The sequence below is a fragment of the Microcaecilia unicolor genome, chromosome 5 (genome assembly GCF_901765095.1).
Source record: "Microcaecilia unicolor chromosome 5, aMicUni1.1, whole genome shotgun sequence".
Lineage (NCBI taxonomy): Eukaryota > Metazoa > Chordata > Amphibia > Gymnophiona > Siphonopidae > Microcaecilia > Microcaecilia unicolor.
In genome coordinates this window covers 57,793,105-57,819,747 of record NC_044035.1, presented here as the reverse complement: position 1 = coordinate 57,819,747, position 26,643 = coordinate 57,793,105, and the positions used below count along the sequence as shown (strand labels likewise).

The window sequence follows — 26,643 nt, the reverse complement described above, 5'->3', positions numbered from 1 at the left end:
ACCTCCGGATTGCAAGACCAGTGCTCTAACCACAAGGCCACTCCTCCACTCCATTGACAGCACTATAGGTAAACTAGCTTGCATACATTAACAATGCAACTAATGTGCATTAATCCTTTGTGATAGTATTAATGCGCTGTAGCACACTAGCCCTATAGGTTGCATAAAAAAAGTCTGCTCATGACTGTTAATTAAAGATCTGTTAGTCCAGATTTTAATGTTGTTTAATCTGTATTGTACGTTCCCAAAAATGGCTGGCTGACTTGAACCATATTGAATGGGCTTTGGTGGGATATAAGCCATCTATAACATAACATAAAACAAAAAATGAAAAACAAATCACACATGGAGGGGATTTTTGATATGACGTCCAAATTCGATTTTGAACATCTTGCAAAAATGTAAAAAAATCCAGTGCCAGACATGGTCATTTTCAAACCTGAAAAATGTCTATCTTTTCGGTTCAAAAATCGGCCTATTTTAGATGTCTTTGTGCTCAGTGCATCTTTCCTTTAGGGCCACTTTCACCTCTTAGGAGGTGGGGATTAAGGGGGGTCATGCCTTTATCCCTCCAGTGGTCATCTGCTCAGTTTTGGCACCTTTATAGCACTTAGTTGTTATTGAAACAGGTTTAGTCAAAAATGTCCTATTTGTTTTTGCCCAGGACATTTTTTTACAATGTTCCATTATTGCAGAAAAGTGTCCAGATCGTAAGCCTATCCTAGTCCCTCCCAAAACAGGCATCCAGCACACCCCCTTGAGATTTAGACAAATTGAATACAAGAACATCTTTAAAATTAGTTTTGAAAATAGTGATTTGGATATTTTTGGGGAAAAAATGCCATCTGCTGCTTTGTGCCATTTTTTGGACATTTTACTGTTTCAAAAATGAGCACTAAAAATATAATACACAACACAACATCTTAACATAACATGACATAAACATAAAAGATTAAAATAAAACACTGAACAACGAATGTACTAACAACCACACCAAATACCTCACAATGGCAGGGACATCCACACACTTTTAGCTCATTATAGCTTTGGCCTACCTTCTCTCCAATCTCTGTCTTATCTCCTGCTGGAAGCAATTCCAGGTCCGGGAGAAGAGCACATAATTCTAGAACCTTCTGGTATCGCGTCTCATCCAATTGTGATCCAAAAAGAATATTAGCCTGCAAAGTGTCATTCTGAATCCAGGCTTGCTGAGGAACGTAAGCTAAAGATCCCTGGAATGCAAAAACTGCAGATTAAGTGCCACCTGAAACAGCAATAAAGGCTAGATAGAATAATAAACAATTGTATGAATGATGGAAACCAGGATTCATGGGAATCTGACTTTAGTTCCATTCTCTTCCTATAAGAAATAATTTTACTGAGTAGGTTTTTGATTAATTTGATTTACCTCCCAGATATCATCCGAAAATGTAAATCTTAAGAAAAACCAAATTACCCAATCTTTTGACAAGGTGCCCCAAAATCATTATGTAAACCATGAGCTAACTGAAGACAGACTAGAATAACTGCTAAAGAGAAATAAGGATCAAGGCTGCATATTCTTTTTCCATTTCTTTATTTCTTACATAATTTCTACCAGCTAGTGTTTGGATATCCCTCTTCCAGTGTGTGCAAAAAATAACAATTTTTAACAACCACAGACCTCAACGATTCCAAGCATAGGCAATTCTATCCAGAATAGTTGCTCTTTACCATAGAGCGCCAACACTGCAACTGGAGCTATATTCTTATCATCGGTCCTTTTTCTGTATTAGAATGGGTAAAAAACAAACCAATGTAAAAAAAAAACTCTTTTAAGAGAAAAAAACATTGGTTTCTCAAAAGAACCCGCTAATATCCAAATGCACCACTACTGTGGAAGGAAAATCCAAACTAAATATAGTGAAATCTATATTAAACACTCTATTCAACTCTTTACAGAAAGGGCTACAATATTACAAGCCCCAGCTTTTTCCCAATTAGGAGCTGACAGCATGTCCGATGCCACCCGGGCACAATTGCTGTCAGATTATAAAGACCATGTGAGATTTGAAATGCATAGTGCCACACTGCTGGACTATTGTAACCAGGAAATTATACCTAGGGGTTTAAGAATGACCAAAGCTCCCAAGCTTTTTCTGGACGATGTTGAACATTGGAACAGTATTTAGTTTGGATTTTTCTTCCACAGTAGTGGTGTATTTGTATATTAGCGGTTTGTTTTGAGAAACCAATGTTTTTTCTCTTAAAAGAGTTTTTTTTACATTGGTTTGTTTTTTACCTGTTCTAATATAGAAAAAGGACCGATGATAAGAATATAGCTCCAGTTGCAGCGTTGGCACTCTATGGTAAAGAGCTACTATTCTGGATAGAATTGCCTATGCTTGGAATCGTTGAGGTCTGTGGTTGTTAAAAATTGTTATTTTTTGCACACACTGGAAGAGGGATAGAAATTGGGAAAGAATTAGATTTGATACCAGGGGTCCCTAATTGATAGATTTTATTTCTTACATGCCATTGTTTCTATTTGATCACCTATCATCTTCTTAATATATCCTCTGACCCTAACTGGAGCTTCCAGAGAGAGTCTTTTACTAAGCTGCGGTACAGTTTTTAGCTTGCGGTAGAAATTAGCTGGCAGTAAATGCTGAGATGCTCATTATATTCCTATGGGCATCTCGGTGTTTGCTGCCAGCTAATTTCTACCATGAACTAAAAACGCTACCGTGGCTTAGTAGAAGACCTCCAAACTGCATTGGGATATGGAGCATAGAGAAAGGCTGAGATTTTCAGGAAAAAAATTCAAATCTATAGTTTACCAAGGGCAATAGTATTTTCTATGAGTCTGTTCAAGGGTTAACAGTAAGAATTTAGGTCCTCCTGGGACTCTCCAAGTGCCAGATTAGTCATCAGGATGTTAGAAGTTTTTCAGTTAATTGACTAATTAATTGTTTTCTTTTTCCTACAAAGTGAAGAGGTAATGTAGTGATTAGAGAAGAGGGTTACAAACCAGGAAAGGCAGAGTTCAAATCCTGCTTATCTCGTGACCTTGGGCAGGTGATATCAGCCTCCACTGCCTCAAAGTACAACTAAACTGTAAGCTAATTTGGGTAGGGAAATATCTCACGTACTTGAATATGCAACGCTTCTTAAATTCAGGTTTAGAAAAGGCAAGCAATAAATCAAAAATCTAAATCCAAGCCCTTAGAGCACCAATTACAGGGTGCTCCTGACAAATCCACTGTTAAATATGAAAGAATAAGAACACAAGAATAACCATACAGGGTCAGATCAATGGTCTATCCTGTTTCCAACAGTGGCCAATCCAAGTCACAAGTACCTGGCAGAAACCCAAATAGTAGCAACATTCCAAGCTACCAATCCCACGGCAACCAGTGGCTTCTCCCATGTCTACCTCAATAGCAGACTGTGGACTTTTCCTCCAGGAACTTGCCAAACCTTTTTAAAACCCAGATATGCTAACTGTTTTTACCATATCCTTTGGCAGCGAGTTCCAGAGCTTAACTATTCTTTGAGTGAAAAAATATTTCCTCCTATTTGTTTTAAAAGTACTTCCAAGTAATTTCATTGAGTGTCCCCTGGTCTTTGTATTTTCTGAAAGATGTGATAACATCACTATTATGACTCTTCAGCTCTATAGCAACTTTCAAAAATGATACTGGAGTTTCTTACCTTAATATTGATGTATCCTTTGACATTCTCCATTTCACCCAGCATAGCTGATACAAGGGAGGATTTACCAGACCCCACACTTCCTACTACAGCCACCAACTTGCCTGGTTTAATATCCAGATTAACACTAAAACAAAACAAAAAAAAGCAAAGATAGAAAGAAAAATAGATAGAGAATGCATAAAAGCCATTGGTTTCATCCATTCTCTCTATTTCCCCTACCTACTACAATGCCACAGACCCATTTTAATCCTTGGTGTTACCCCATTAAAGACCCTCTGTGCCTGTCCCATGTCTTGCTCAATTCTGAGCCCCGACTTGTCACTGAGGGGAGATTGCTATATGCCCAAACCACCCTTCTGTGAATATAAAGTGTAGGGAAACTTAGAACTTAATTACTTAATTGTAGAGTGTGTTAAGCAGAATACAGGCAGTTGTGACAAAACTGTTTTTATACATTAACCCTACTAGCCTATTCCTCGTGAGATAAAAGCGCACCCTGCACACTTTCAGAATTGCTTCTGGATTCCTTCGTTATTCTCATTTGTACTTCTGAAATCAGTTGGAAAGAAATCCTGGAACTAAAACAACTCATAACATGTACAGTTTAACAACCCAGCCTTTACCTGACACCAACTGGAGAAAGCTAAACAGGAAAGCAGTATAATTATTTTTGTGATCACACAGCAGAATGTCATCAATATCTCATGACAGACCAGAAAAGTAACACAGCACTTAGCAACAAGAGAGTCAGACTGTTAAAGGACTGTAATCTGCAGGACAACTTGTACTTACCCCTTGATGGCTGGTTCTCCACTTTGTTCCCATGAAAAGGTAGCATCAGACAGGACGATGGCAGAATCTGTATGAGGAAGCATCCAGAACATCAGAATCATGTGAACAGAATCATCCAGAAGACAGCAAGCCTCTTTTTAAAGTCCTTAAATATTTCTATTTTGAGAATGTAGTTTGTGTGGGAGTGTATCTGTCTGCCTATTTCGCAAGTGGCTGCAGTACCAACAGTAGCCACGAAGTGCCAGTATTATAGATTAATCAGAAGCTGCAATACCAGCAGTGACCACACTGTGGAGTACAGAAGTAGCTTAGGGCCCTTTTTACTAAGCTGCGGTAAAAGTGGCCCTGTGCTAGCAGCAGTGTGAGTTTTTGCTGCACGCAGAGTCCCCTTTTACCGCAGTGGGTAAAAAGGTGGAAACAAGAAATGGCTGTGTGGTAAGTTTGCACTTGCCACGTGGCCATTACGGGGGGAGCACACTGGAGGCAGAACTACTGCTGGTGGCCACGGTGGGCAAGTAGGGGCTGGCGGTAGTTCCAGATTGCTGCGCGGAAACCCTTTAGTAAAAGGGCCCCTTAGTGATTAGAGGAAGCAGGTTGGAAACCAGGAAAACTAAGGCTCAAATCCCACTTCTCCCACTGACACTTTTTGACTTTGAGCAAGTCACTTCACCGTCCCTTGCCTCAGGTACAATTTAGATCGTAGATCCATTTGGGCAGGGAAATAATTTGTGTATCTGAATGTAACTTACCTTGAGCTCAGATTTGGAAAAGATTAGTAATAATGAATCTAAAATAACAAGTGAATATGGACAAACCAAATTTGGCATGTGGTGTAATTTGCAACACTCATCCAAACAACTGGATCTGAGGAATGCAAGGGAATGTCATAAGAGCAACTGAAAAATATGAAGATTTATAACTAATCTCTATAGCAAGAATTACTGGTGCACGTAACTTAATTGGTTAACTAGCTAATCAGCGCTATCAATTGGATGTTAACAATCAGTTATCAGCAGTAATTGGCATTAATTAAGAATTACACGCACAACTCACTAAGTTTATTCTGTAAAGTGGTGCGCTTAAATTGTAAGCCGCATAGTTGAAAAGGGGGCGTGGTCATAGGCAAGGCGTGGGCGCTTCTAAAATCTGTGTGCTTTGTTACAGAATACACCCACTCTGCATCTAATTTAGGTGAAGGGATGTATGTGAAGTAAAACATGGCGTACATGACTATGACAAAATTTGATCACATGGAGAGGCGCTTGGCGTATTCTATATACTGCGCGGAAATAGAAGCCTATTCTATAAAATTTAGGCATACTTTAGAGAATATGCCTAGGCATGTTTTTTTCTGCATGGAATTTTCAGGCACCATGTATAGAATGTGCTATTCTATAACTGCTATGGTGCATAAGTGCAAGAGGGCATACTTGTGGATAGAGCATGGGCAGGACATGGGCATGGCACCAACTTTACATGAATAATGTATAGAATACTTAAGTTATATGCACTGCATGGTGGATTTAGGCATACCAACTTATTCCAGTCATAGACCTGGTGAAAGTGGTCACACCTAAATGAAAGCATATCAATGCTGACTTTCAATAGTATTTGATAATGGAATCTTGGCACCAGCACGTGACTTTGAGGCACCAGGTTATATAATTGTCCCAAAAATATTTATTTTTGCAGAAGACTGCAGGCAGGGGAAGCAGATGATCTTATATGTTTGAGGAAAAAACACTGACAAGATTCATGGCAGTTTTATCTGCATATCCTGGAATGACTATGTCATAACAAAACTCTGTAAGCCACATTGAGTCTGCAAATAGGTGGGAAAATATGGGATACAAATGCAATAAATAAATACATCCTACTACATATCTGGTTAAAGTCTTCCAGGTAACTTTATCTGGATAACTTTATCCCTTGCTAGGTTGTTGAATATTGCTTCAATATCTGTCACGGTTGTGCCCCTGTTTCATGCTCTCATTCACCTCGCCCCCTGGTGGTTAGACCTGGTGGCTGCTATGGACTGACTGCTTGCTGTTTCCCATGTTCCAGAAGATATTCCGGTCCGGTCCGGATCTTCCAGCCTTCCAGACTGTTTTGGGAGTTTTTTGGAACTAAGCAGTACTCGTACCTCGTGAACTCCCTTGTATGTTGCCTTTATTAATCACCTGGGAACTTTCTAGTTTGCCTTGCAACAGAGGTCGTCTGATGAGTTTCTCGTCAGTGAGTGTTGTTGCAGTACTACCCTGTTACTTTTATCCTGTCTTTGACCCTGTCTGGTTTCTGGAGTATTCTACTCCTTGTTGCCTGCCTTTGACCCTGGTCAGTTCCTGGTATATGCTACTGTTCACTGCCTGCCTTTGACCCTGTTTGGTTCCTGGAATATTCTTCCGCTCGCTGCCTGTCTGGGACCCTGGTTTGGTTTCTGGAGTGTTCTACGGTTTGCTGGCCGGCTGCTGAACCCTGCAGTTCTGATTTCCTCCTCAGTCTCTTAGTCCTGCCGGCCGCCCGCACCTGGGGGCTCAACCCCTGGGGAAAGGCGGTCAAGCGCATTTGAAGTTTGGCTGATTCCTGTCCTGCTTGCTCCAGCTTGCGTTGCCTCGGCTGCAGTTCTCAGTCCAGTTGTTCCAGTCCTGGGTTTGCTGGTACATCTGTTCTGCCTTGTCTTCTGTTTGAGTGGTTCTCCTGCTGCTGCCGCTCCTCGGCAGTGGCCCAAGGGCTCACTAACCCAGTCATTTCACAAGATCCCTGACAATATCTAACTCTAACTTTGCGATTTGAGCCTGTAGATCTGGAATTTTATTGCTTACACAAAAAGTATTTGTGATCATTCCTTCCAGTTATTTCTCCTTGATTTGTCTACAGTTTGTATTTCTGCCAAGTACTTGTGACATGAATTGGCCACTGCTGGAAGCAGGATATGGGCTAGATGGCTATTCTTATATTCTTATGTTCACGTTGTATAGCATCATACCTGTACTCCATGTCTGCCTTGTTGCTCAATAAACTAGTAAATTAGTGAGGTTCTCGTTTTTGTGTTTACCTCCATAATCTTCATTTGTTTGTTGGTGGTGACAGCCCAAATCAGTTGGCTTCAAACTATCAACCAAACACCTGTCAATATATCATCTGACACAAAGATGAAGGCCTTCACCTAATGTATAGCCCTTGATTGCTTCAGTTTAGCCCCAGTCTCCAACATATCTAGGCCCCTCTTCTTTGCACCAGGATGTGAGCCATGTGGGGCTTTAGACTGCATAATCTTGACCTGGACCTGACACCAATAGCTAATTGATCTACAGAGAGAAATGAATGTGCAGAGGAGAATGGAGGTACCTGCTCACTCCATTTTTCTCCTCTTCTACCTGCCATTTCTAAGGGGGTGCGGACTGCCTAATCTTGCCCTTTTTTATGTCACTTCCAATTCAGCAACACTTTGGCCTGGTTCCCAGTGTCAGTGGAGGAGTGTGCCACAATGGACCATGCACCATTGTGAGACCCAAGGGTCACAAGAGGTGGTAAATTTGGTCTTCTACATGCTGGAAGGGAGTTCAGGAGGGAAACTTTCTTGCTGAGGGTATGGATTTTGATAAAGGTAGGATGTGGTGGTCTATGTTTGTGAGAGAGAAGGAGATAGTGACTGAGTCAATCTATGGTTTGGGTAGGTATGCCACTGGACAGAAGTGCAAACAGCAGAGTTATAACTACAGAGCAATAATTTTAAGGGCAGAGCAATAGCCTAGTGGTTAATGCAGCAAACTTTGATCCTGAGGAACTGGGTTTATTTATTTATTTAGATTTTGCTCACACCTTTTTCAGTAGTAGCTCAAGGTGAGTTATATTCAGGTACTCTGGATATGACTCTGTCCCAGGAGGGCTCACAATCTAAGTTTGTACCTGAGGCAATGGAGGGTTAAGTGACTTGCCCAAGATCACAAGGAGCAGCAGCGGGATTTAAACCAGCCACCTCTGGATTGCAAGACCGGTGCTCTAGCCACTAGGCTACTCCTCCACTAGCAACATTCCATGTAGAAGCCTGCCATTGCAGATCAGCAACGCGGCCACGCAGGCTTCTGTTTCTGTGAGTCTGACGTCCTGCACGTACTTTCTTCATTCAATGTGTAATTAAACTCTGGAATTCATTGCCAGAGGAAGTGGTAAAAGCAGTTAGCTTAGCAGGATTTTTTAAACGTTTCGATAATTTCGTAAAAGAAAAGTCTATAAGCCATTATTAAGATGGACTTGGGAAATCCAGTGCTTATTTCTAGGATAAACAGCATAAAATCTGTTCTACTCTTTTGGGATCTTGCCAGGTGCTTGGACCTGGATTGACCACTGTTGGAAACAGGATACTGGGCTTGATGGACTTTCAATCTGTCCCACTATGGCAATAATTATGTTCTTATGTTCTTCTTTATACCACTGCCCCTACTTTTTGGGAAAAGAACAGAACCTCCCTCACTGTCACCTTAACAAGCTGAACTCTCCCAATCCTGGAAAGTTCCTCTAAATGTACCTTATAGGAACCATGGGGAAGTGGTTCTCAACCCAGAAAAGGGACCCACTCAGCCAGTTGAGTTTTCAGGATATCCACAATGAATATGCATAAGATAGATTTGCATACCAAGGCAACAGTGCATGCAAATCTACCTCATACATATTCATTGTAGACACCCTGAAAACCTGATTGGGTGTGCCCTGAGGACTGGATTGAGAGCCTTTGCCCTAGGGATCATGTTCTATGTAGCCTAGTAAAAATATAGCCCCATAAGATAAATAAAGCCAAAGCGTGCACTTACCAAAAGCGGGGTCATGTTGGATAGCTGATGAGTCCAGATCATCTGCTCCTAAATATTTCTCCAGTCGTTGGCAGGATACACTGGTCTAGACAGAAATACACAGAGATCAAATTCCTTCCCCTTTGAATGAAAGCTATGTTTGGGTTATGTAAGTTAATATACAGCCAAATGTTATGCATTTAATGTACAGCAGGCTTAGAGGCATATTGAGGGTAGGGATAGGGTCAAACGTTATCCAGATAGTGGTGATGTTCAGTTGCTATCCGTATTACTCATCTATATAAGCCTGACTGCAGACAAAGCAATCTTATCTTTATATAGATAACTTAAGTTAGGACTGCATATTCATTAGTCTGGCTTATACAGATGTTTTAGCTGAATATGTGCATACAAATATAGAGATAACTTATCCATATGTCTTTATGCAGTTGCTATCCCACTCTGTTGCCCCCATAGATTCTAAGAAAATGGACTCATTTTTGCAAGTGAAAATATATCATTTATTCTTCAATGTCTTCTGTATTGTATGAAGACAAAGAAAATGCAAATACTAAGGGATAAACCACACTGACTGGCCTAGTATGTTTTTTCCTGCTTCTTTTGGTTATCAGCTGAATCTGAAATGATCTCTATTGGGCTATGACTCTGTGAACCTTCAGTCACAACTACCTAGGGTTTCTCACTAATCTTATCCCCTAAGTTCTTATCCCAAAGATCATATTAACTAAGTGGGTAACTGAAGGGTCAGTAAATAAAGTAAGTTACCCAAGGTCACAATTTGTGGGCAATGGGGGAAACTGGGGGGGTTTTTTTTGTTACATTTGTACCCCGTGCTTTCCCACTCATGGCAGGCTCAATGTGGCTTACATGGGACAATGGAGGAGGGTTAAGTGACTTGCCCAGAGTCACAAGGAGCTGCCTGTGCCTGAAGTGGGAATCAAACTCATAAGTACATAAGTACATAAGTAATGCCATACTGGGAAAAGACCAAGGGTCCATCGAGCCCAGCATCTTGTCCATGACAGCAGCCAATCTAGGCCAAGGGCACCTGGCAAGCTTCCCAAACGTACAAACATTCTATACATGTTATTCCTGGGATTTTGGATTTTTCCAAGTCCGTTTAGTAGTGGTTTATGGACTTGTCCTTTAGGAAACCGTCCAACCCCTTTTTAAACTCTGCTAAGCTAACCGCCTTCACCACATTTTCCGGCAATGAATTCCAGAGTTTAATTACACGTTGGGTGAAGAAAAATTTTCTCCGATTTGTTTTAAATTTACTACACTGTAGTTTAATCGCATGCCCCCTAGTCCTAGTATTTTTGGAAAGCATGAACAGACGCTTCACATCCACCTGTTCCACTCCACTCATTATTTTATATACCTCTATCATGTCTCCCCTCAGCCGTCTCTTCTCCAAGCTGAATAGCCCTAGCCTCCTTAGTCTTTCTTCATAGGGAAGTCGTCCCATCCCCGCTATCATTTTAGTCGTCCTTCGCTACACCTTTTCCAATTCTACTATATCTTTCTTGAGATGCGGCGACCAGAATTGAACACAATACTCAAGGTGCGGTCGCACCATGGAGCGATACAATGGCATTATAACATCCTCACACCTGTTTTCCATACCTTTCCTAATAATACCCAACATTCTATTTGCTTTCCTAGCCGCAGCAGCACACTGAGCAGAAGGTTTCAGTGTGTTATCGACGATGACACCCAGATCCCTTTCTTGGTCCGTAACTCCTAACGTGGAACCTTGCATGACGTAGCTATAATTTGGGTTCTTTTTTCCCACATGCATCACCTTGCACTTGCTCACATTAAACGTCATCTGCCATTTAGCTGCCCAGTCTCCCAGTCTCGTAAGGTCCTCTTGTAATTTTTCACAATCCTGTCGCGAGTTAACGACTTTGAATAACTTTGTGTCATCAGCAAATTTAATTACCTCGCTAGTTACTCCCATCTCTAAATCATTTATAAATATATTAAAAAGCAGTGGTCCTAGCACAGACCCCTGAGGAACCCCACTAACTACCCTTCTCCATTGTGAATACTGCCCATTTAACCCCACTCTCTGTTTCCTATCCTTCAACTCAATTCCTCAGTTCCCCAGGACCAAAGTCCACCACCCTAACCACAAGGCCACTCCTCCACTCCCGGCTTCCCTAATTCTAGGTCAGTTGGTCTAACCACTAGGGCACTCCTTCCTCCCATCAAAGTTACAAAGGGCAGCCAGGAAGAAATAATTAGTGCTAATGTCTTACCTGCACTATTGAGGAGATGAGCATGGGAAGCAACCCCATGGGGAATCGCAAGATATTAAATAATGAGATAGCAGTGAAAGCCTTTTGTGCATCCAAGACGTTGGTTGAAGACACCATTACATAGACAGCAAAACTGGCTACAGAGATCTGTAGAGAGTGAAAAACACTTACAGAAAGAGCTTACATAGCGTACACCTCACTGAAATTCACAAAAATATACAAAGGTCTCCTGATATATGTCCCTTACTAGAGACATCAAAGTCTCTTTCTGAGTCTGAGTGATGGGATAAGAGTGAGTGAGGGGTTAGTAGTACTTAGTGACTCTCTCAATGGAGGGAGTTTTTCAGAACATGGGATGTGAACAAAACTCATGAGGTGTCATGCTCTGAGCTTCTTCTTGCTCATCTGCTGCCTTGAGAAGGGAACTGGGGTGCAAAATTGGGGTGCCCCCACCTTCAGGACATACAGAACTCTGCTTGAGGACTGGTGAGGCCTGTTGAGAAGTGGAAGGACCAAAGAAGGGAAGACTGGTGATCCGAGTTAGCTCCTTACTGCTGGGGGTCACTGAAGAACTCCCTTAGAGACTTTTTACTAAAGGGTGTTAAGCCCTAACACGCACTTAAGAGTATGAAAACCAGGATACCACAAAACGTGTTACAGCGTTTTATGATATTTTGCCTGTTAGCACGTGCTAACCATGCATTTGTTATATAGATAGATAGATAGATATTTTAGACAGGGTGAAAAATGGTGGACTAATGCTGACTTAACAGAAGAGCACTTAGCATCAAGTGTACAGCGCTGTGTACGTCTAGTAGCGCTATAGAAATGATAAGTAGTAGTAGCATTTCCTAAATCAGATGCGGTAAATGTTCCGTGTTAAATTTTTTTTGCAAGTCCAAAATGTTCTATTAGAAAACTTAGCGTGGAACCTGCAAAATTAAAAAAAAAATCCCTAAATTCTGCCATGTCTAACCTGGGCTTAGCATGCAAGAAAATCCTGTGTTAAGATGTGCTAAGCCCAGATTCTAATTTCCTTTAGTAAAGGGCTCTTTGGCTGAGTCAAAGCTCTACTGAGAAGAATTCTTCTGAAGTGTGGTGTCTGAGAGTCCATTGGAATTTCACTGCTGTGTCTAAAGGAAGAGAGTGTCTCATACTTAGGGTTTGTTGGTACCAACAAGGAGAGGGTCCCATTCTCCAGGATGGTGCCTCAGCAGCTAGAGGGTGCAGAAGGAAGTAACTCATGGTCTCTTTTACCAAACCCCACTAGCAATTCCCGCACAACAATGCCAACGAAGCCCATTCAAAGTGAATGGGCTTTGTCAACATTGCCTCACCGGGAATTGCTAGCATGGTTTAATAAAAGGGGCCCTCAGTCTGCCATGTTTATTTGGGCTGTGATATTTGCGATGATTGTGAGTTCTGGACTATGAGTTCTGCACTGGATTTTTCTCTTTGGATATCTGTTTTAATTTGCACTGGATGTGCACCAGGAGCGGCCACGCTGCCTGTACTGATTTTCCCTTTGGTGGCAGGTTTCAGTAAAGGTCTTATATTTGAACAGATATGTTGAGTGCTTTTCTTACACTGAAACTTCAGCTATCTCACAACACTAGGACCCTGAAACACATTCTCCCTGTTCAGGAGCATGGGGTACCTGTGTGCCTCACATATCCCAAATGTGCCCCTAGATTCTTCTAGCCAAGAGAAAAAGGGGTGAGCCCAAACTTAGCCCTGATTTTCCCTTTTCCGGATTGTCGCAATGAACATGCACGAGATATATTTTGTATGCACTGCCTCCACTGAATGCAAATAGATGTCATCAGTGGCGTAGGAAGGGGGGGCGGTCCGCCCCGGGTGCACGCCGCTGGGGGGTGTCGGCTCCGCGCTGGTGCACTGCCCTCTCTGCCCTGGAACAGGTTACTTCCTGTTCCGGGACAGAGAGAGAGCAGTGAACCAGCGCGGAGCCGACACACCCCAGCAACGTGCAGTCGGGGCGGTTCGGCCCTCCCGCCCGGCCCTCGCCGCAGGTATGCGCTCCGGGGGGGGAGGTGTGCTCCAGCGCGAGGAGAGTGCGCCGTGCTGCACCCGTGGGGGGGGGGGTGTGCAGCGGCGACCCGCCCCGGGTGTCAGCTCACCTCGCTACGGCTCTGGATGTCATACATAGTCATTGTATAAATCATGAAAACTCAAGTGGATTATAGTCTTCAAGGAGCAAGTTTGGGCATCCCTGGACAACATATATTCATTTACTGATTCCGAGAATGAGAAAAGCTTCGTCCTATGGAGCTGAAAATCTCTTAGCTGAACCTCAGTCTTAAAATGTTGCTAGTAATTACCATTTATCTGTTCTTCAGGGGTCAATTGCCACAATTTTTAAAGTTGACACTGCCAGGGCAGGAGTGAATAAAGTTCGCTACTGCCACCTTTAGCATTTGCAGATGTTAGAGAGGACAGGGGATGTGGGGGTGAGGGGAGAAAGAGCGGGGCTTAGGATGAGGATGGGCAGGACCTCCCCTTCAGTGGGGCAGCATTGGTTTATACACTGAGCCTGAAGCTGAAGGTGAGGGGCCTCGGAAACAGGGGACCCCATGTGCTATTGAATCTGAAGAGCTCTGCTTGTTCAGTGATGAGCTGAATCTGCTTTTAGACAGCCAGTACTCACCAGGAATGGCGCACATGTGAACACAAAGAGGGTCACAGATTGTAAATAAGTGAAATGCAGCAAGTTTGTCAGCTCCTTCTCTCGGATCTCCTGCACCTGACTTTCAAAGGATGGCTCCCAGGCGTACAGCTTCAGAATCTACGAATTACCACAGAGGAAATCCACATTAATATTAACATAGCAATCAGAATATTAGCAAACATAGCCATCGAGTCATAGTAACATTAGTTAATATTTATTATTACTGTATTCTCTGTCTCTTCTTTTAGCAATTTTACAGGAGTGCTGGAAAGGAAATTTTTCAAAGCCATAAATAAAATAAACATGGACAAAAAAAAAAGCCACTTACAAAAGTGCATTGCAATTTGCTGGATAAATTGGCCTGTCTGAAATCTTCACAGTTCAGCCTATCTAAAGGTATGTGTGGGAAGTGAATACCAGCAAATCACTCTTTTCCACAGTTTCATGTGGAGGGAGATTTTAGAAAGGATCTCCAACTCAAAATCTGGATGTGCAAGTCTGAACATCACATATATACGTTGTGGTGTTGAAAGGAGCAGTCAGGCACCCATTCCACTTCTCCCACTTGGGTTGTATAAAGGAGTCTTATAGGGGAGATTTAGAGCTCAGGAGGGGAAGAAAACCTGGAGCGGAATCCCAAGGATTGACAGGAATTCTAGTGTTCCCTAAGAAACAGGGACGCCACCTACAGGGAGAAGCTTCTAGTTTCCCTAAACCCCTATCTGCCAATCAAAGGAAAGAGGGGCCCCAAAGAGAGGGGTTTGAGAACTCCTGTGTAGAAATGAGACAGCTAAGGGGCAGAAGGAGAGAGAAAGATCCAGAGGAAAGAGCCCCAGCCATGGGCATAGTTTGGGGTGGGGGGGGGGGGAGAAGTGGGCAGTGCTCCCCAAACAGCACCTCTCCTCTCCTCCTCTCCCCTACCCCTCCTCCGGTCTGCAGTCTTCAAGGTGTTTGGACTGGTTCAGGGCCACCGGCAGCGTTAGCAATGTAAGCACGCTGCCTTCAGCCTGCCCCACAAGCCTTTTCTCTGCAGCATCCCGCCTAGCGGGAACAGGAAGTTGCTGCAGAGAGAAAGCTTTCAGGCAAGTATTACATATGTCTTTCTCAAGACCAGTCTCATCCACAAAAGTAAGTTCTTTACTTCTGGATTTAAACAGTGTTTTTGACACAACACTTTATGACCCGTAAGGCAGGCACTTCATGCTGAAAAACGGTTCTGTGTCGGGCTTTGCATGTTTCTCCTAGATTACAGGAGGAAAATAGTGCATATACTTTACATTTTCAAAAGAACACATAGTAAATGATGGCAGATAAAGATCTGAATGGTCCATCCAGTCTGCCCAACAAGATAAACTCATTTTACATGGTATGTGATACTTTATATGTATACCCGAGTTTGATTTGTCCTTGCCATTCTCAGGACACAGACTGTAGAAGTCTACCCAGCACTCTTCTTGTACTAAAAGTTCTGTAGCCCCTTAAAATTTACACTCCAGCCCATCCATATCTATTCAGTTACGATCAAGGTGTAGACCATAGAAGTCTGCCCAGCACTGGTTTATCTTCCCAATTACTGGCGTTGCCACCCAATCTCCGCTAAGATTCCGTGGATCCATTCCTTCTAAACAGGATTCCTTTGTGTTTATCCCATGCATGTTTGAATTCCATGGGATTTTCCCTTCTCTGCTGACCAAACAAAGAGCTGGTGTAAACTGATATCCAATTTTCAAAGGGAAAATACCTGGGTAGTTAGAAATGTATGTGCAGTTTGCAGTAAGTGGGCTAGTCCAAACTATCCCTTGTAGGATTCTCTCTTTCTCTCTCTTTCTCTCTCTCTCTCTCTGCTTGAGCCCTTTCATTCCATTAGAACAAGCCTCTGGTGCTCCTCCTAATGATTCTTCCAGAAACTCTACTCTGTAAGACACAGCCTACAAAGCTTTGTATATTTGTTTTGTGACAAAGCCCATGGGTACTTTTCACCTGCAGACTTTGCTCCACATTTCAAAGCTACACTATGTGCATAATTTCACTTCAAACCTTGAGTAATGAGTCGCCTGCAGGTAGAGGCTTGCTAGAAAATAATAGGGTCCTTTTACTAAGGTGCGCTAACAATTTATCACACACTAAATGATCCCCCTGATTCTATAAAGGTTGCCAACAATTGTGTGCACAAATTTAGGCACAGTTCCAATTTGTGCATGCAATTTAATTGAATAATGAGCAAATTAGTGCCAAATAATTGGCTTTTTAACAAGCAATTATTGGCACTACATAAGTACATAAGTAATACCACACTGGGAAAAGACCAAGGTTCCATCGAGCCCAGCATCCTGTCCACAACAGCGACCAATCCAGGCCAAGGGCACCTGGCAAGCTTCCCAAACGTACAAACATTCTATACATGTTATTCCTGGAATTGTGGATTTTTCCCAAGTCCATTTAGTAGTGGTTTATGGACTTGTCCTTTAGGAAACCGTCTAACCCCCTTTTAAACTCTGCTAAGCTAACCGCCTAATTAGATTTAATTAGGTATTACGCAAATAAAGTTAGGCATGGGATCCACATCTAAAATGTATGCATGGCCTGAAAAAGGGGGTGCAGAAAGGGGATGGTCATAGGCATTTTGGGGTGGAACAGGGGCATAGTTTTGAGTTACATGCATAATTACAGAATAATGGTGTTCCACACATACATTTAGGTGGGGGCATTTGCACCACGTTTTTTTTGGTGCAAATGGTCACCCCTAAATTTATACATGACCATAACGCTTAAGTGCTATTCTATAAACCATGCTGAACTTTAGGCGTGGCTTATAGAATATCGCTTAAGCGGTTTTTTTCGGAGCCAATTTTTTAGGAAACATTTACTGAATCTAGCCCTATATTCCTATGGGTGTCTTATTATTTAGCACACACTAAATCTGTTAGCACACCTTAGTAAAAGGATCTCCACGTGTGCTATTTACCTAAGCTTTGAAAATTGCTCTCCCCAGGTTTGCATCTCTAAAAACTCTTTGTAAGATCAAAATATTGGCTAAAACCAAGATAGCTAGTCATAGAAACACAATATCCAAAACAAAAAAAGAGGCACAACTTGATCTGCTCAGATACAAATGAAAGAAAAGCAGAACAAATAGAATAGGATAAAAATAACGGAAGTGGTTTATTAAACGGTTACCCGACGTGGCCATGTTTCGCCCACAGGCTGCGTCAGGGGTAAAAACTAAAAGGGGATTAGTACAAAGTATTCCCCTAAAAGTTATTTTATAACACTGTACACACTTCTAAACCAACTTTTGTCATTTGTATCTAGTTGATGAAAGCTGGTTTAGAAGTGTGTACAGTGTTATAAAATAACTTTTAGGGGAATACTTTGTATTAATCCCCTTTTAGTTTTTACCCCTGATGCAGCCTGTGGGCGAAACATGGCCACTTCGGGTAACCGTTTAATAAACCACTTCCGTTATTTTTATCCTATTCTATTCGTTCTGCTTTTCTTTCATAGAAACACAATATGCAGATTTCAATAAGTGTGTCCATGTAATGTTTCATTGATCAATATTTAAATATAGTTATAGCAGAGTAGAAAACAAAGAAAAGCTTTCATCGTGAAAATGTTGGAAGGATTCATGCACAGCACGGTTCCATGCTGAGTTTTGCCTTTCAAAAAGTTGCAAATTCAGATCGTCACCTTGATTCCATTAATGATTTCAGTCATGATTTTCATCCGTTTGTCTTTGCTCTTCATATTCTTCATCTGCAAAATTGGATAAATATGCAGATTTAGAGTATATCCCCGCTTATTTTCTTCCCCAATTCAAGCAAGAGCAGTGGCGTTCCTAGCCTCAACGACACCCGGGGCGGATCGCCGATGCGCCCCCCCCCCCCCCCCCCCGTGAAATGACCCCCCCCCTGGGTGCACGCCGCTAGGGGGGGGTGCCGCGGCGCGCCGCTGTCGACTCCGAGTTCGCTACGCTAAATTCTCTCGTTCGCTGCAGCTCCCTCCCTCTGCCCCGGAACACCTGTTCCGGGGCAGAGGGAGGGAGCTGCAGCGAACGAGAGAATTTAGCGTAGCGAACTCGGAGCCAACAGGCACGTGCCGCGGCACCCCCCAGTGGCATGCACCCGGGGCGGACCGCCCCCACCCCCCCCCTTGGTACGCCACTGAGCAAGAGTGTCCCCAAAAACTATCTAAAGCCTTTCTAAAACCAACTAAACCTGGTGAAAACATTCTTTAGCTTTCTCTTCCTGAAATGGCCGCAGAGAGTGGAAATGAAAGAAAGTTCTGAATGCCACTGCCAGCACCAGCCCAGAAGCAACTTTTTTTTTTTTTAACTGTGAGCCTTCCAGAAACAGAAAAATACCTACTCTACCTAAATATATAAGACACCTGCAAGCCTGAAGGCAATTGGTGTGGTGTACATACATGGTTTTTATGTCATACAAATAAGAGACGCCGAGATCACCTACTACAACAAAGGTCTTTTTAAAGACCCACTCTTTGTATTATTGCATTGAAAAGATACAATTTTGGATGTTTTATTACCCATTGATTACTCACAGACTCCTGAAGCAGGCCACAGGCCGAAACACAGTACTGTGTCGCGTCTTTGAATAATAAAACTTTCTAAAGTATCAAGGTTATCCCTTTCGTCTCTGGAGTCCGTGGTCGTCTTCCCACTTTTGTCTCCTTTTCTGCTATTTTTCGTGAGATTTCAGAGTTCTCCACCTCAGTGGATTTCTACAGTATATTCAGGTACAGTAGTATTTTTCTGTTCCTGGAGGGCTCACAATTTAAAAAAAGCGTTAAAATGGGATTTGATCCTGGGTCTCTTGGTCTACAGTCCACTGCACAAACCACTAGACTGACCCTCTGCTCTGCATGGAGGTCTGTGTGACCATTTCTAAGAACACTGCTATACAGACCTCCATGTCCCTTGTTTTCTCCTGTTCAATATTTAGATGTTTAAGTTTGAAAAATGGATGTTCATGCTGGATGTTTCTAATGCGTGGAATCCATCTCACGTATTTTCAAACAGGCTGTATCCTGTTCCAAAATACATGTGAGATGGATGTCTATTTGGGACGTTCTGACTTGGACGTCCCTATTCTGATTTAGATGTCCTTTCAAAAATGCCCTTCCACATGATTCATTTTCAAGATTTATGTGATAGGACTGGCATAGCTCCTGCAACACTTATAATTATCATGATTTAGCCTTTTACATGTGGAGGGGCATTTTCGATATGACATCTAAATCCAACTTTGGACGTTTTACTGAAAACGTCCAAAAACCAAGTAGTGAAAATGACCATTTTCAACCCCAAAATCAGTCTATCTTTTTTTCTTTGAAAATGACCATTTCCTAGAAGTTGTTCTGCTTAGCACATCTTTTTGGAACATTTAAAAAAAAAAAAAAGTCCAAGTGAAAAACACACAAAATCAAGTCATTGGGATGTAGGAGGAGCCACCTTTCCTAGTAGACTGGCCACACAGGCATCCCAGCAGAGCAGTAGGACAGCCTAGGGGGCATTGCAGTGGACTTCACTTAAAAGGTCCTAGGTACACATCACATCTATGTTCTAGTTTCCTCTGGCAAGAGCTGTATGTGCTATGGTTTAGGTTGTAGGTGGATAGGAAGGTTGGGAGCTCCTGTTTCCTCATTCCTATTCTCACAATTGGCAAAATCTCCAAGAACAGCCCCCAACCATGCTTTGGAGCTGCTAGCTCTAGGAGCATTTGAAAAAATCCATTTCATAGTTGTATTCCGTGCAAAAATGTGGATTAATTGGTTCTACAGCTTGAACCATTCTGTGTGTGTGTGTGTGGGGGGGGGGGGGTTCTTTTGCATTTCTTTATACTATCCTAATTTCTTTGAAATACCCCAATATCCCTCCATTGTTTTGCAGCACCTCCTGATTTTCTTCAGTTGTTATTATCATCATCCTTAGATGTCACTGTCAGATTGGTCATGCACACCTTGAAACAGCCCACGGTAGCAAAACTTTGGCCACAGTTGGTGTGACTGACTCTCTTTGTACGTTTGTGTCTACCACTAACCTAAAAGCTAAGTGCCTTTTTTCACTTTTTAGGGGGATGGATCCATGAAATATTAGATTTTCCTGTGGAGTTTTTAGTAAGATTTCAAGGGAAAGGGTTTTTTATGCCGATGAAGAAAGTTGACCTGTTTTATTTCCTCTATGCCCTATTAACATATATTGAGTGGAGGTTGGGGCACAGAAATGTTTTCCCTTTCTCATATTTTGCACTCCATAGGAATATAGTATCATATTAAGTACTTTGCAGTTTATACAAGAGAGGTTTTGCCTTTATGTTTTCTGAATCATAAACTCTCTTATCCTCTTCTTGCTGAGCTATAATTAGAGTGCTATGTCATTTCTTTATTAAGGACAGCCCAGAGCGCATGATTGTGTTCTCCGAGTACAGTATTACTCAAACGTCTTGTTCAGGATGGAAAATCCCACCTATCCACCCTGCTGGCTCTTTTCCTTATATTAGCACTTAAGAAACCACATTCCTTGCAGCTTTACACATTTTCCTATAATTCACTCCGCTTATTTTTCCCAGTTATGGATCCCTGTTCACTTAATGCCACTTCTTTGTTGTTTGTCTTGACTATACTGTAAGCTCAAAGGAGCAGGGACTCTCTTATTTTTCTCTGTGCAGTGCTATGAACCTCTGGAACATGCTGTGCAAATGATTAACAATAAGATTGCATTAAGAAAATAACATACAGTGCCACTCTGTGCTCAATACTCAGTTTCCATCATATGTGAAACAGATCAAGACACTGGTCTTTTTTTTGTTGTTGTTGTTGTTGTTACATTTGTACCCCGTGCTTTCCCACTCATGGTAGGTTCAATGCGTCTTACATATTGTATACAGGTACTTATTTGTACCTGGGGCAATGGAGGGTTAAATGACTTGCCCAGAGTCACAAGGAGCTGCAGTGGGAATTGAACTCAGTTTCCCAGGATCAGAGTCTGCTGCATGAACCACTAGGCTACTCCTCCACTAGCAATATTCCATGTAGAGGCCTGCCCTTGCAGATCAGCAATGTGGCCGCGCAGGCTTCTGTTTCTGTGAGTCTGACGTCCTGCACGTAGGTGCAGGACGTCAGACTCACAGAAACAGAAGCCTACGCGGCTGCAAGGGCAAGCTTCTACATGGAATGTTGCTAGTGGAATAGCAACATTAACATTCCATGTAGAATCTCAAATAGTAGCAACATTCCATCTAGAACCTCTAATAGTAGCAACATTCCATGTAGAATCTGAAATAGGGAAAGGGACTTGATATGCTGCCTTTCTGTGGGGTTTACATAGTATATACAGGTACTTATTTGTACCTGGGGCAATGGAGGGTTAAGTGACTTGCCCAGAGTCACAAGGAGCTGCCTGTGCCTGCAGTGGGAATCAAACCCAGTTCCCCAGGACCAAAGTCCACCACTCTAACCACTAGGCCACTCCTCCACTAGCAACATTCCATGTAGAAGCCTGCCCTTGCAGCCGCGCAGGCTTCTGTTTCTGTGAGTCTGACGTCCTGCAGGCTTCTACATGGAATGTTGCTAGTGGAATAGCAACATTAACATTAACATTCCATGTAGACTCTCAAATAGGGAAAGGGAACTGGGACTTGATATGCTACCTTTCTGTGGGGTTTACATAGTATATACAGATACTTATTTGTACCTGGGGCAATGGAGGGTTAAGTGACTTGCCCAGAGTCACAAGGAGCTGCCTGTGCCTGAAGTGGGAATTGAACTCAGTTCCTCAGTTCCCCAGGACCAAAGTCCACTACCCTAACCACTAGGCCACTCCTCCTTCTGAATGTTGTCTGTTCACACCACTCTTTTCTCTGCTGCTGCAGCCATGTAATCTGATTTATGAATACATATACCCTCTCTTTTTAACATCAGAGTGCTCCTTTACACAGACTACTTTTCTGCACACTTTCTGATGACTACACTCAGCTTGCTACCTGGAGTCCCCTGGACTTGGTGGCCAGGACAGCATTGATGGGTATAAGCAACACCATTACTGCAACCCCTGCCATAACAGATGGGCCCAGCTCCCACCACAGGAACACGATTGAAAGTACAATCTGCAAAGGAGAGGACCACAGCAGATGGATGAAGTTGGACAAATCCATAAACCTCTGGGCATCGGCAGACATCAGGTTCACTGTTTCCCCTATGGTAGTCTCTTTGCGGGTAGTGGTTGAGGTGGTTATGGCCTAGGAAGACAAACCAGTTATTACTGCACATGTACTGCATACAGACTAGATTGCTAAAACACAGATCCAGTTGATGTGATTATTCTGATAGCAAGGCATTGCAACACTGAAACACTTTTATCCCCTCTATTAAAAATCTCCTTGTGCTGCTGTGCAAAGCCTTCAGTCTGTCCTCTCTCTAGGTTGCTCTTATAACCAATAAAGTGACTGAGTATAGAGTCTTTGCCTTCACTTCCAATCCTCAAGGGCCATGAACAGATCAGGTTTTCAGGATACTCCTAATGAATATGCATGAGAGAGATTTGCCTGCCTATCGCTCTCATGTATATTCATTAGGGATATCCTGAAAACATGACCTGTTTGGTGACCCTTGAGGACTGGGACCAAAGACCAAGATATATATTTTTTTATTTAACACATTTATATCTCACATTTTCCCACTTAGTTGCAGGCTCAATGTGGCTTACACAATACCGTAGAGGTAGGCTCTGGTTCAATAATACAAATATATAGTATAGTAGTAAGTATGTAAGAAACATACGTATAAAGCAACAAAGAAATAAAGAGGGGGTGGTGATAGAAGTCTAGTACGGTCAGTCAGTATAGAAAGTCAGTCGTGTCCTTATGATTAACCTTATCCTGCTAACAGTACTGTATACTGTTATTCAGCCACTGCAAATCCTACATATATCCCCCCTAATTCTATAAACTTGTGTAGCACTCAAAGTTGTGAGCACTAGTTATAGCATAAAGGCAGTTGAACATATAACTTGTGGGAGGAGTGGCCTAGTGGTTAGGGTGGTGGACTTTGGTCCTGGGGAACTGAGGAACTGAGTTTGATTCCCGGCACAGGCAGCTCCTTGTGACTCTGGGCAAGTCACTTAACCCTCCATTGCCCCATGTAAGCCGCATTGAGCCTGCCATGAGTGGGAAAGTGCGTGGGAAAGTGCGGGGTACAAATGTAAAAAAAAAAAACTTAAGAACATGACTGAAGGTGTAGCCAAGTTAGTGCAGTGGCCTGGGGAACGGGGTTCAATTCCCACTGCAGCTCCTTGTGACTCTGAGTAAGTCACTTAACCTTCCATTGCTCCAGGTACAGAACAAATACGTGTATATAACATGTAAACCACTTTGGTTGTAACCACAGAAAGGTGGTATAACAAATCCCATCCCATAACATAAGAATAGTCATACTGAGTCAGACCAATGGTCCATCAAGCCCAGTATCCTGCCACACAATAGTAAGATTCATGCTACTGATCCCAGAGACAAGCAAACTATGGACTTTTTCTCCAGGAACTTGTCCACACCTTTTTTAAATCCAGATACACTAACTGCTGTTACCACATCCTCTGGAAACGAGTTCTAGAGCTTAACTATTTGTCAAGTGAAAAAATATTTCCTTCTACTACTACTACTACTACTTAACATTTCTAGAGCGCTACTAGGGTTATGCAGCGCTGTACAAAATAAACAAAAAGGACGGTCCCTGCTCAAAGGAGCTTACAATCTAAAGAACGAAATGTCAAGTTGGGGCAGTCTAGATTTCTTGGGTAGAGGTGTAGAGGTTAGGTGCCGAAGGCGACCTTGAAGAGGTGGGCTTTAAGCAGAGATTTGAAGATGGGCAGGGAGGGGGCCTGGCGTATGGGCTCGGGGAGTTTGTTCCATGCGTGGGGTGAGGCAAGGCAGAAAGGGCAGAGCCTGGAGTTGGCGGTGGTGGAGAAGGGTACTGAAAGGAGGGATTTGTCTTGAGAGCGGAGGTTACGGGTAGGAACATAAGGGGAGATGAGGGTTGAGAGGTAAGGAGGGGCTGCAGATCGAGTACATTTGTAGGTTAGTAGCAGAAGCTTGAATTGAATGCGGTAACTGATCGGAAGCCAATGAAGTGACTTGAGGAGAGGGGTGATATGAGTGTATCGGTTCAGGCGGAAGATAAGACATGCAGCAGAGTTCTGAACGGACTGAAGGGGGGATAGGTGGCTAAGTGGGAGACCAGTGAGGAGTAGGTTGCAGTAATCAAGGCGAGAGGTAACGAGAGAGTGGATGAGAGTTCGGGTGGTGTGCTCAGAGAGGAAAGGGCGGATTTTGCTAATGTTATAGAGGAAGAAGCGACAGGTCTTGGCTATCTGCTGGATATGCGCAGAGAAGGAGAGGGAGGAGTCGAAGATGACACCGAGGTTGCGGGCAGAGGAGACGGGGACAATGAGGGTGTTATCAACCAAAATAGAGAGTGGAGGTAGAGGAGAAGTGGGTTTGGGTGGGAAGACAAGAAGTTCGGTCTTGGCCATGTTCAGTTTCAGGTGGCGGTTGGACATCCAGGCAGCAATGTCGGATAAGCAGGCCGATACTTTGGCCTGGGTGTCTGCAGTGATGTTAGGTGTGGAGAGATAAAGCTGGGTGTCGTCAGCATAGAGATGATACTGGAAGCCATGAGACGAGAACAGGGAGCCCAGGGAAGAGGTGTAGATAGAGAAAAGAAGGGGTCCAAGGACAGAACCCTGAGGGACTCCAACAGAGAGCAGGATAGGGGTGGAGGAAGAACCATGAGAGTGTACTCTGAAGGTATGATGGGAGAGATATGAGGAGAACCAGGAGAGGACAGAGCCCTGGAACCCAAAAGAGGACAGTGTGTCAAGAAGTAAGTTGTGATTGACAGTGTCAAAAGCGGCAGATAGGTCGAGGAGAATGAGGATGGAGTAATGACCTTTGGATTTAGCAAGGAACAGGTCATTACAGACTTTGGATAGTGCCGTTTCTGTCTAGTGAAGTGGGCAAAAGCCAGATTGAAGCGGATCGAGGATGGTATGTGAGGCGAGAAAATCAATGCAACGGGTGTGAACGGCACGTTCAAGTATTTTGGAGAGGAAGGGTAGGAGGGAGATGGGGCGGTAGTTGGAGGGACAGGTAGGGTCAAGTGAAGGTTTTTTGAGGAGAGGTGTGACAACAGCATGCTTGAAGGTGCCAGGGACAGTTGCGGTGGAGAGAGAGAGGTTGAGGATATGACAGATGGGGGGGTGATAGTAGGAGAGATGGTGATAAGTAAGTTGGTGGGGATGGGGTCTGAGGAACAGGTGGTGCATTTCGAGGAGGAGAGAAGATGGGCGGTTTCCTCTTCGGTGATAACAGGAAAAGAGGAGAAGGAGGCCTGGGTTGATTGGATGAGGGAGTGGGTGATAGGATGAAGAGGGGGAGAAGGTTTAGTGGTGAATTCAAGGTTGATCTTCTGGACCTTGTCGCGGAAGTAGTCAGCCAGAGATTGAGGAGAGAGTGAGGGGGGGTGGGAGCGGAGGGCACTTTGAGGAGGGAGTTGAGGGTGGCGAAGAGACGACGAGGGTTAGAGCTGAGGGAATTAGTCAAATGAGTGTAGTAATCCTGTTTGGCGAGGAATAGGGAGGATTGGAAGGAGGATAGCATGAATTTGTAGTGAATGAAGTCAGCATGGGTGCGAGATTTCCTCCATAGGTGTTCAGCCGATCGGGAGCAGGAGCGAAGGTAACGGGTGCAGGGGTTATTTGTTTTTAAAGTATTTCCATGTAATTTCATTGAGTGTCCCCTGGTCTTTGTACTTTTTGAAAGAGTGAAAAATCGATTCACTTGTATCCATTCTATACCATTCAGGATTTTATAGATCTCAATCATACCCCCCCACCACATAAACACGCAGAGCCATCTCTTTTCCAAGCTAAAGAGCCCTAACCTCTTTAGCCTTTCCTCATATGGGAGGAGTTCTATCCCCTTAATCATTTTGGTTGCTCTTCTTTGAACTTCCTTGTGTGTCCCCTGGTCTTTGTACTTTTTGAAAGAATAAAAAATCGATATACATTTACCTGTTCTAAACCTCTATTTCATAATTAAATGCTAATTGGTATTAAAGACCAATTATTGGCTATATTTGGTCTTAGTTGGTGCTAATTGCCACTAATTAGCAGTTACGCTCTTAACTGTCCTAAGTTGGTATTCTATAAACTATGTGCGCAAACTCCACAGCAGGTGATTGCAAGGGAGTGTAGACCTGGGAGGGGCATGGGTGGGTCAGGGGTGTGCATGCACTGGTCATGGAATACTAGCATTAATGCGTCTAACTACTTATATTTAGGTGCAAGCATCTACATCAGCCACTGAGTTAGCATAAGGGCTCA

At 43.1% G+C, this 26,643-nt stretch overlaps 2 protein-coding genes across 2 annotated transcripts in view; both read right to left on the bottom strand.

Annotated features, from left to right (window-relative positions):
• ALDH18A1 (aldehyde dehydrogenase 18 family member A1) overlaps window positions 1–26,643 on the bottom strand; it is a 948,333-nt gene that overhangs the window by 792,142 nt on the left and 129,548 nt on the right. The window lies entirely within an intron of this gene.
• Window positions 1–26,643, bottom strand: part of ABCC2 (ATP binding cassette subfamily C member 2) — a 143,184-nt gene that overhangs the window by 62,455 nt on the left and 54,086 nt on the right. The window contains exons 10-17 of the mRNA XM_030202930.1: window positions 22,250–22,504; window positions 17,940–18,005; window positions 14,229–14,366; window positions 11,564–11,710; window positions 9,300–9,384; window positions 4,489–4,555; window positions 3,694–3,820; window positions 1,056–1,232 (exon numbers count right to left, since the gene is read on the bottom strand). Coding sequence (XP_030058790.1) covers window positions 1,056–1,232; window positions 3,694–3,820; window positions 4,489–4,555; window positions 9,300–9,384; window positions 11,564–11,710; window positions 14,229–14,366; window positions 17,940–18,005; window positions 22,250–22,504 — 1,062 coding nt within the window. The remainder of the gene's footprint in view (window positions 1–1,055; window positions 1,233–3,693; window positions 3,821–4,488; window positions 4,556–9,299; window positions 9,385–11,563; window positions 11,711–14,228; window positions 14,367–17,939; window positions 18,006–22,249; window positions 22,505–26,643) is intronic.